The sequence below is a fragment of the Galeopterus variegatus genome, unplaced genomic scaffold (assembly GCF_000696425.1).
Source record: "Galeopterus variegatus unplaced genomic scaffold, G_variegatus-3.0.2 Scaffold20298, whole genome shotgun sequence".
Classification (NCBI taxonomy): Eukaryota; Metazoa; Chordata; class Mammalia; order Dermoptera; family Cynocephalidae; genus Galeopterus; species Galeopterus variegatus.
In genome coordinates, this window is record NW_007746409.1 from 1 (window position 1) to 11,997 (window position 11,997).

General features: G+C 33.1%; 1 protein-coding gene across 1 annotated transcript; it reads right to left on the reverse strand.

The window, feature by feature from the left end:
- Window positions 1–91: 91 nt before the first annotated feature.
- Window positions 92–10,781, reverse strand: LOC103583180 (origin recognition complex subunit 3-like; the record flags this gene model as incomplete). Its single annotated transcript, XM_008564567.1, has 7 exons — window positions 10,654–10,781; window positions 8,589–8,733; window positions 6,099–6,203; window positions 4,937–5,088; window positions 3,541–3,674; window positions 1,531–1,690; window positions 92–205 (listed from the first exon to the last, which is right to left on the reverse strand). Coding segments are annotated over exons 1-7 (828 nt in total), but the record flags the coding sequence as incomplete, so codon positions are not given.
- Between the last annotated feature and the right edge of the window lie 1,216 nt (window positions 10,782–11,997).

The following is an 11,997-nucleotide window of genomic DNA, read 5'->3' on the forward strand; positions in this document are numbered from 1 at the left end:
GGTCGCCGTGCTCACAAGCGGCGCACTGTAGCAGTGCGCCACCGGGCCAGCCCCAGCTTGTGAATTTTCAAACCCATTACTGTCTTCTTACCTGAAGTCCTTTTATAAAGTTTTGAATTGAGAAATCATGATACAAAAAAATGTTGGTCAGAACTTGTAACACTTTTTCACTTATTTTAAAGGGAAATTGAGTTGTAAGAAGTAGCTGAAAGAGATTAAAGGACGGGAGTGGGACACACCCCTTGTTAGTCTTTACTATTCATAAATATAAGGTACAAATAATAAAGCAAAGAATGATACTATTACACAGTACCTATAAAAGCTGCAACAGTAGCTGGTTTTTTTTAGGTCATATATCAACCAAAATTTTAAGTTAACTTATACAACAATAACAACAACAAAAACTAGCTATTTGTACTACATCTTCAGAATTGAAGATGTTCACCATCCTCCATCCAGTTCCTAATTTTTTAAAGGGACCACCTGTTAACTATATAATCCTTTATCTACCACTAGAAGCTACTGCAGAAGCTGTAGGCTTTGGCAATTCTTGTTACCAGCTAAGATTTCTTTTACATCACTACTGAAGCAAATTAATAAAGAGTACCATATTACACACTATTGAATGAGAAACACAAAATAAACAGATGTCTATTTTAAAAGTACAGAATATCTGAATTTGTATCATTTGTCTAATTTTCAATAGCTCACAGTGATGTTTTACATCTGAAAATAAAAAGTCATACTAGGCTTCTTAAACAGAAACACAATTATAGAAGGCCAACTGAATTTGGCTACAATCAACCAATTTTAAATACTATAGATGAAAACATTTTTCCTAAAGTGTCAATACGTCAGATGGATACCATCTTTATGGAAAAAATTATGGAAGTGGTTATAAAGAAGGGGCAGGTTGTCATTAGTTTACCTTATAAAAGCATCATAAAGCATATCTTAAAAGAGCTGAGTCCAGGAACAATTTGTGGAAGGTCAATACTAAAGAATCATTTTTTCTATGTAGGTATAAAATTATTTCTGTTTCTAAAACATATTTAGGTATAGCAGCTAAGGTCTTGGAAAATTTTAGCATACATTTATTTCTTTGTTGTCTTCAAGAGTAGTCTGACAGTCAGTTAGGAAAGCATCTACTAAAAATTTCGAATCATTTTATATAAAATGTAAGACTCAAAACATTGTTATTAATGTTAAGAGGAAGTCTATAAATTCTGCAAAAATTTATTTTAAAAACATAATTTTTCATTGAGTAAAGATATACAGATAAACATAGATAGATATGATTATTCTTTTCATAAAACCTACATTTTATATTAAGAGGCAATACTATATAAAATCACTATAAAACACTATAAAAATCATGACGATAAAAATCATTAAATAAAAATATTAAAACATGTGAAGGTATCTCAATGTTCTGAGATGCAGTGATTAATCATTCACATTTATATTTACAATGTATTCTTGGCAGTCTTCTTTTTATCCTGTTTCACTGGTAAAAGTTTTTCTTTTTACCTTATCAAGCATCGTAGTCAGGTGCTCCTTGCAAGACAAAGATTGGAACAGTTCGATGCACAATAGAGATGATACGGCATGAGAAAGCAACCGGTGGATGATAATAGGAGATGTGGCAATTCCAAAAATGAGTATTAGTGGAAATTCATGCAAATGTTCACTATTTTCAAAGAAACATACAAAAGTATAATTTATTTAGCAAACATATTTCAATACATCATAATTCCAGATTGACAAACTTTAATGCCTGTTTTATAAGACATTCCTAAGGGGTATCATTCCAAATACTAAAATTTTCCAGGCCATTCATTTTTTTCTGTTAAAATAACAGAGAAATAGTTATTTCCCTGAAATTCTAGCTCTGAGTCAATCTACTAATGGATCCTCTCATTTTATAAGTAAGAACACAGAGGTCCAGAAAGATCAAGTGCCTTCCCCTAAGGTTATTTAATCTCATGTGTTAGAAACCATTTCATTTAACTTCTCATCCAAAGTTTGAGTCCTACCTACAGTCTTTCTCACAGTTGGACATCCAGCCTATGCTTTAAGAGTTCAGAGACATAAAGCTCATTCATTTTCAAGGTCACTTACTCTATTTATGGACATTTTAAACAGACACTATGTTGTCCAATCATAACAGCCAAGAATTAGAAAACTTTTCTTAACACATGTTACATCCCTTCCTTGTATTCTTAACTCAAACACACTGAACATGATTTATTCTTAGCATTACCACGATGAATATAAATGACTTCCACAGAGCAAAATAGCACTATCTTTGACGGCTACTGCAAGTCAGAGCACTTTGCATCATGGTTTATGATTTTGCTTGCTCTCTCCTATTAGTTACTACTTTTCAGTATTCTAGCTGAATGCAGTTCTACCATAATAGGAGTAAAGCGCCTGAATTCTCTTACTATTGTAAAGTTCCTCTTTTGTACTTTTTGATGGCTAAAGAAGTCACAAGTGTAGCTCCAAAAAAGTACAGGTTCACTACCTTGTACTGTGTATTTTCTCAGCATTGTAAGCAGTTCAGTGTTAGCATTAAGAAAAGTCTTAATATTTAGAACTCTTAGAGTCAATAGAAGAAAAAAAGACACTATCAAAATAGGAATTTTTTTTTTCCCCTTTTTCTGTCTTTTTTCGTGACCGGCAACAGATCGCAACCCTCAGTGTTGCGCCCGTACCGGACCGGGACCGGCTACGGGATCGCAACCCGTGGTGTCGCCCCTGCACCTCGCTCAGCCAGTGAGCGGCCGGTCTGCATGTGGGATCCGAACCCTCGGCGGGAGCGCCGCCACGCTTCCCAAGCGGCGCACTGTAGCAGTGCGCCACCGGGCCGGCCCAAAATAGGAATTTTTAGCATGTTAGTAAAATATAACACAATATAGCTTTTGGCAAATGTAGCCATAACTATTAAGGTAAGTTGACATATAAAAGAGGCCAAAATATATTCTATACTAAAAAAAAAAAATACTATGGAAAATGCATATTACTAGATTTTAAAATAGGGTTAGTTACTTCTATTCTGAGTTTCACAAGATTGCCTTGAAGATCCAACAAGATCATGAAAGTAGTTTCTCACAAGAAAAATTATGTAAACATAAGATAATGTTATTTAGAGAACATTTTTGCTCAGTAAAGCTATCTGAAACTCAGGGCCCCTAAGGATGGACAGGTATCAGAAAATAATACCTAATAGAAATATCAACCTGGAGTAGTTTAATGGGCAAGTAAGAGAAGACAACCTTGATGAGATAAACTACATTTTATACTGCCTTACCATTTTAATTCAAAATTGGCTAACTTTGTCTTTGATTCTCATTTGTGGGTCAAAAAGCAAATGAAAAATCTGATGGGAGGTCTTCGAACATTCAATTATAAAGAATTTGAAATCCCTTTGATTTCCATCTAGTTGGTATCAAAATGAAGATTATGCTAAGTTAAAAGTAGTACGTTTTCTTAATAAAAAGAGAATTTTGCACAAAAGCCAGGTGACACGCCATATACCTGCTGATAATTATAAAGTCTTGGAGTACTTTTGTGGTGAAGCTTTCCATATCCTTTAAAATAAGCACAACAGGAGGAGACTGCCATTTGCTAGAAGTAGTCCTCTTTTTCCTTGGCATTTTTGGGTCTGTCTTCTTTTAAGCCATTTAGGAAAGAAGAAGTTAAAAGTAAGCCTTACCACCCAAACAATGCTAAAATGCCACATTTTGATATATCTCCCTTTACATTTCACAGTAACATTGTTTCTTTTATTTCTCCCTAATAATAAATAGAAATTCATTGCAACAGCTAATAGCAGAATCTTTCTGTGTCTGACATGGGAATAATAACCGTGAAGAAAAAGGTTTAGTAAAATCTATAACTCACATGAAATATTTATATTTTCTGCTGAGAAAATGACAGGAAAAACAAGGGAAGAAGAGAAAAATTCTGCAAAATTGATTTTTCTGTTTACTGAAAGTAATATTTTGCTTTGCTTTAAGGTGAGAAGTAGTATTTTTAATTAAAAAGCATAATGAATAGCACTACTTGCTGATCTGTTACTATGAAATTTCAAGCTTGAAAAGAACCCTAAATATCATCTGATCTAATCTCAACCTTTAAAACATATCTGGCATAAATTGCAAGTAGCATTTGATTTCTAGTAAATCTAAAATTGTATATCAAATTAAGGTATTATGGTAAGCATTAGACCTACTTTAGTCCATATATAGAACAAAACGAAACTCACCTATGATGACTACAGCAGAAATGGTGTTTGGAAAATATCACCGTAGTATTTTTTCCCCATACTACCTGGTTACACAGCATCATAAATGAAGGCTGTGGTTTTACAGTACAGTTAACCATGAATCACTTAGACTTTCACCATAGACTGTCAGGGTGAAATGGAACTTCTTTTTGTTTGTCTATTTGTCAAATATACTTTACTTACAAAGCACTGATTCCCCAAGAATGATTTTTAAAAAAAGAAAAACAAGATTATTCCTCATAGGACTGGGTTGACAGTGACTATTGGCAGCATGATTCTATTGCATAAAAACAAACAATAAGAAACCTAAGAGATAATATATTAAAGTTATAGCCATTGTCACAGAGATAGAATCCACAACAGAACCAACTCCTAATGCTCTGTTTTTGTCAGTAGATCACATTTACCCACAAATGAAATGTCCCTGTAAGAACCTAAGCACTTTCGAGGAATTAGGCTGCACTCTAATAAAAGAACACTTCTAAATTCTAGTAACCACAGAAAAAGTAAATAGCTACTATTAAATTAATACCTAGTGCTGCACAAACTTATCCTTATTAGAAAACAGTACTATGTCTAATATAATTTTAATCCCCATCAATCATATGCTACTTTCCTGGGAGAAAATTGTCAGTTTATAGTTACCTGTGCAACAGTCATATACCAACTGGAAAGTGAATCCATTGAATAATGTGTCTTTTTCTTGGTGACCTGAACTCTTTCTTCCTCTTTGGATTTTACATCTACATAGCAATCCATCAACTGTGAGACCAACTTTTGCAAAAAATGTTTCATATCTGCAGAATATAAAAAGAACGCTTACCTCCTCTTAAAACAAAATTAAACCCCCTGAATCATCTTGATCAGTATATTACATTATTTGGGTAGGATCTCTTTTTCTATATTTACCATCAATACAGCTAAAATAATATTTAATATATTAATTATTAACCCTCATTAGTACCCTCTCCATAATGTTTAAATTTCATATTCAGATTAAGATTAGACCAAAGTTTGTGTATTATCCATAATAAAAGTGTTACCTAAGCAAATGTGTAAACTTGAAAACTATGAATTATTTTCAGAATAATATGTATTTAAATTACCCTGGATAACCAAAGGTTTTCAAGGTCCCTAAAAAAAAATTAAGTGTTATTTACATGAATTATTTTATTGATTACAAATCTTTCTTATAGTCATTTTAAAAAATGTCTTTAGGTTTTTACTTAATTTCAATCGGTTTATGAATATAAAAGTAACATAAACACATAAAACTCTTGTATCAGTCCAAATCCAAACAAATTTTAATATATTAGTGTTCACACTCTTTATGATTTGATGATTTCAGACAAGATTATCTCTGCCAATGGACTGTTTTTACTATGGCGGTCTTTAAAAGTGGGACAATAAGATGACACCTGGCTGTAAATATGAGCCTATGTAGCCTACTCTCTCTTTTGGGCTAAATAAGATCTCCCCATTCCCCAATTTTTGGCTTCCTGCCCCAAACCTTCCTATTTATTACAAGGTTCACCAGGTTAAAGAACACATCTTGCAAAATGCCTGAACTACTGCTGGCAGTGAAGCTGATATGGCAGGAATGGGGCCAGAATAAAGGAAGCAGAAAGTGGCAAAGAGTCCTGCAATAGTCAAGATTACTTTGGGAGCCACTCAACCTCACCTTGTCAAAAATGTAGCACTGTGCTCTTCCCACAAACAAAAAGGAAGAAAGAAAGCTAGAGAGAGAGAAAAGGACAGAAGAGATCTGTAACATCTCACCAAGATCATTATGGCATTTATATTTTACCTGGACAATCTTTAGCTTGCAATGAGACTACATATGGTGTGACATTATTCTGAAGGGCTTCTGTTAGGCTTCTGAATGTTAAGTCATGATCTGTGACATTCACACCTATGGGATAATACATTAATATCATCATTTTTATTAATAATAATTTAACAACAGAAGGTAATTAGTATATCAGGCCAACTACCAAGTAAAAACACTTAAAAAACAAAATTAGTAACAGAAACCAAGAAAACATACTACATAAATTAAGAGATATCCATTAACAATAGACATCTAGAGGTGAGGTGTGTACTATATTTATTTGTTAGGAAAGATATTTAGCATAATTCTTCTTTCAAAAAAAATTATTGGGGATGTGTAGTTGACCCTTAAAAATATCTTAGGAGTAATTTCATTACTTTGTCAAATTCATACCGAAATCTTTAAGATAATTATTCAAAAATAAGGGGCTATGGATTCCATCTTACTGTGACCCTGACTTAACATCTGAAGAGAATCCAACCACTAATACTATTAATAGTCATGGTACTAAATACAATAGGTAAAGTGTACACTAATCTGATTTCTGAGGTAAGAGCCTAAAAAGAAATTAAAATTATGTGCCTTTTTGATATTTATCAAACCCCAAGTTTTCATTTCCACAAATCAGAGTTTTAGTGTTTTGCACACAGTTATCAGAGTTGAGTGAAAATTTCCCCACTACTTCGGAAAAAATTCTGTTAACTGTTACCTTCCCTAACATAACAATCTGTGATTTCTAGAAAGTCCTTTGGTGCTTAGGCAGATATCAGCAGCAGATACCTTCAAACTGCTTGAGACTTGTAACTATAAAACTTCTATTGCTTGGAAGAAAAAGAAAAGTTTCAAAATCATTCATGCCAACAATAAGCAATCTTTTCTTTTTCAGAAGAGCCAAAAAGTAAAAATATCAGCAAACTACTTTTAAATGGATATATACCCTTTTGAAAACAGAAAATGTGCAACTGTGATTAAACATTCTTTGAGTACAGATTTTTTATAGTATCAAAATTATTTCTAGCATGCATTATGATCTGTGATTTTAAAAATCCATCTCTGAACAAATTTGGGAGTTCAGTAAAACACTGGCTTATCTTGTCTCTTTCACTGAATAACTTTATAAGCTACTTAAGTTCCTTAAACAATGGACTTGTCTATTGCAAATAAGATAACCAGCAATGTGTTTAACTAGAAACATATTCTCCTCAGACCATGATTTTGAAAAAGATAACTTCCATTAGCTTCTTTTTTGCCTTTGGCAGTAGGCAGGCCAGGGACTTAAACAGTGCTCTCACAACAACCATCAGACCATTCATCCTGATTGTGCTTCCTCCCCTCCACTTCCAACTGCTGTAACCTGGCAGTAGAGAAACAAAGCTTCTAACAGTACAAGTGGGACATTGCTGGGCCTCAGTTTCTCATCCATAAAAGGAAGGGGTTTTAAAATTAGACAGCAGTCTGCATTATTTAAAGTTGGTCCATATCCTTATAGAAATCATTGCTTTGAGTCTTGTTGCTTAGTGTGGTCCTGGGATCAACAATATGGGCCTGTTAGAAATGCAAAATTTCAGGCCCCACCCCAAACTTATTAATGAAAATCTTCATTTTAATAAGATCCCCTGGAGGTTATTTGTAGGTAAATTAAAGTTTGAGAAGTACTGTCCTAAACATAAGGAATAAGATTTGGGTAATGGACAGAATTAGGGGCAGTATTAAAGAAGAGAACTGATTTCTTAGATCAGAGCCCACTAGTACGAGCAACCCTCAAATAACAAACGGGAAGTGAAAAAAAGAGCATGTTTGGAACTCAAATAAATTCAACTTAGTTCAAAAATAATAACAGAAGTTTGCTAATATTCCAAAGAAATTTTTTCCATTACCCTGGAATCCAAATGTTTGGTAAAGATGGGATATTAGTGATAGACATTTAAGTAACTAATAAATGTACAACTAGCAATCCAAAAGCAATTTATATACAATTCATCCAAATCCCTTTCTAGGCAATTAATATTAATACAATGAAATAATCTAACACTGAAAATTAAGCACAGGGAAATAAAATTAAAGTCAGAGCAATTCTACTGAAGAAAGAAAAAGTATAAAAATCAAATCTACAAACACACTGGTGGTTTCTTTATTAAAAAATCCAAATCTCATATACTCTCATAATATATCTAAGGAAGAAAGAGTAAAACAAATATATTTCCCGTTCTGACAAAAAATTGAGGAGAGCACTAGCTGGATCAATTTCCTTTAATTTATAGATGTATGATCAGTATAAGGAACTTTTATTGGTTTTGAAAATATGCAAAGCAAACTAAAATTGGTCTAATTCTATAAATAAAAGAGACCAAGTGGGCTTATCAGAACAGTTTATTCCCCACTATTCTCAACAATAAAGGAACCAATTAAAAAAACCCAAAATACATACATGTATGCATGAACAAACACACATATATATACACATACCAAGAATAAGAGCAGCAGTTGGAATTTCTCTGAGTTTTGTTTGATAGCCCCAGTTTCTTGAATTCTTCTGGAACCCAGAATAAGACTTTTGCAGAAATTCAATTAGACTGTCAAACAGGTTTTTATTTAATTCTTCTTGTAGTTGCTACAAAGAAAACACAAAACTATAAATTATTATTATTAGTGGTAATCTGATGTGTCTTTCCTGGTTTTGGAAAGAAAATTATTGTGGATTCAATTCCAAAGATTACATGTAAAATTATTAAAAGATAGATGAAATAAAAAGAGTTTTTTCCTTAAATCACGAGTCATTAGTGTTTTGGATTCCTCCATTTAAAAAATCCCTCTAACTCATTCAACAAACACTTACTAATAACCACCTTATGGATGAAAAACAGTCTACCTTAAAAAGTTGAAGAAATGAGGCAAGAACATGCACAATTAAAATACATTGTGTAGAGTGCTATGATAGTATAGGAACGAAGAGTAGACCATCTGATTTAAGCTGAGGAGGTGACATATTTGAACTAAGGCATCAGCAGGTGATGGAAGAGGAGACAGGAGGTAAAGGAAAGTTAGAAGGAATGAGGAGTGCGGAAGGCAAGGATGGAAAAAAGCACCAATCATCTGGGTAACAAGATATAGCTAAGTATAAAAAATGTGAGTAGTAGTAGGAGATAAGGCTGACAAATAAGCAAAGGTCTAGACCAAGAAAATACACATGTGATGTTAAAGGGTTTAGATTTTATCCTGCGGGGAGAGCCAATGAGGGAATTAGTGAAGCAGAGACATGATTAAATCAGGGTCAAGAAGGGGATAATCGGGCAGCACAATGAAGGCCAGAAAAGAGAGCATCAGGGAAACCATACTAATACAGGGATTGGAAAACTCTGGTAGCCTGACATAAGTTTGCATTGCCTGGAGGAGACACTTTTCTAATTTGGCCAATGGTGCCATAAGGGCTAGTGGCAGAACTGAAGGATGTGACATCAGAATCAGGGAGGCCAGTTAGGAAGTATATAGTCCGTTTCTGTTGCTTATATTGAAATACTTGGTACTAGGTACTTTGTAAGAAAACGAAATTTATTGCTTACAGCTTTGGAGACTGGGAAGTCCAAAGTCCAGGGAACACATCTGGTGAAAGCCTTCTTTGGTGGTGATTTCAGTGACTCAGGGTATCACATTGTGAAAATGGAGGAGCAGAGAGATAGAGACTCTCACATGCTCTCTTTTTAAAGCCCTCAGAACCAATCCCATGACCCCCATTTTTAATCCATTCACTACAGCATGGTACTTACAATCTAATTACCTCTTCAAGGCCTCACCTTTCAATTACCATAATAGGATTTCTCACGCTCTTAACAGTCACAGTAGGGATCAAGTTTTGAATATATACAACTTGGGGGACACAATTTATTCTACATTAGTAGTATATTATGACAACCCATGTTAAGAAATGAAGAGGGTCTAAAGTTGAAAACCACAAATTCATATACCTTCAGGATAACATGGAATACATGAATGAGCAAAGCCACTAGGTGTAAAGCAATACAGACTGGTGGGAAGCAGTAATAAACTGGAAAGTGCATAACCTTCCCAAAGGCCACCAAGACACAAAAACTGTAACTTTCTGTTGGCCAAACAAAACAAGTCCACAGCTCAAGATGTTGGCCCTAGAGTTCTCAATTTGCTATAGTGGTGAAATTTTTCAGAGCTGGAATATAAAGAACACGGTAAATGGCTATGAGGATGAGGGTGAAGGAGTTTAGAAACAGCTTGATTTTGTACTTGTGTAACTTGTATAACAGAATGGATAATTTGATAAGAGTGCCACCATTTGAAAGTTCCTTGCTTTAGTAGCTATCATAAACATATGTTCCAGCATTTGAAGATATGTTTACTATTTAGAATATGAGAGATTTTTTTAGGATATATAGATTATGCTTGACCAATATTCCCTACATTTCCTCAGTACTCTTATAAATTGGTGGAAAGGAAGATGTGGAGCAACAAACATAAGATTTACGGTATTAGAGAAATGTTATTTAAAAAAAAAAGTATTTACCTCAGTTTCAGATTTCATCTGTTGCCATATCAACCGATAAGTTTCGAATCGAAGCTTACTGTCCTCAGACTCATTTTTCCCTTTATTAAAATAGTCCTCTAAAAGCACAGAAAGAAATAAGTCAGTCTCTTTTTTCATATAGTAAAAGTTAAAAACCCTGTGTGCAAAGTCACACAGTAAGAAACGGAGGTTGAATTTTTTTATATGCATCAAAAATAAATATATTTGGGGAAGGTAACATTCAATATCCTTTGTACTTAATTTTATTTGTATATCTTATATTTTAACCATATTGATGGTATTTTTAACATTAAAAATGTCATTAATTTTTAGATTGCATTTCTATCATTTACTTTTGAATTTCTAAGTTATTATTTAATGGTTTTTGGTTTGAGGTATATTCACTTAATATTAACGTGTTTTCCCTATTTGCTCTTAATCTATGACCTTGTATACTTTGCCTCATATATTTGCTTTAAACTTTACTCTATTAAACAATATTTACTACTATTCTTATTTACTTATTCCACTTACATAGTTTAGTCCAGTCTTTCATTTAGCCTGTCTGTATTATTTTATGTCCTTTTAAAATGTGTTCTCCAAGTGGTCAGCCATTTGTCAAAATACCATTTATTGCAGTGGTTTTCAAACTTTTTAAACCATGATCCACATTAAGGAATACATTTTACATCATAATCTAATACATGTACATATAATAGAAACAAAAACAAAAGTCCCACAAAATAATACTCACCCTTATTTCATAACAGCAAATGTTTTCTGTTTTTTAAAACTATTATCACAGCCCACTAAATGGATTTCATAACTCACATATGGATTATGACTTTAGGTTTGAAAAGTACTATATTGAATAATCCATCCTTTCTCCCACTAAATTTGAGATGCTCTTAATAGTCTATATCCTTACATGTATGTTGAATTATTTTTTAACTTTTTCTTTTGTTCTACTGAATCCAAATCTATTCCCAGACCAGTCCTGAACTGTTTTAATTATTGCAACTTTGTATGTATTATGTTTTAATATTGAATAGATCCAGGTCTTCCTCCCACTGTCACCAAATGTTGTCATTCTTTTTCAAAAAAATTTAGACCATTCTTTCAAATTAATTTTATAGTAATTTTGTCACTTCTCAAAAATAATTACACTAGTATTTTGAGTAGATAAAACCAAATCTGTAGATTGATTTGGGGAGAAATAATATCCTTAATACATTAAAAAAAAATTATCACCCCAAAACATCACAGGTCTCTTCCTTTAAAAAAATATTTTATATTCTTTATAGTTTTCTACTTCATATTTCTTGTTTACTGATCGATATTTTA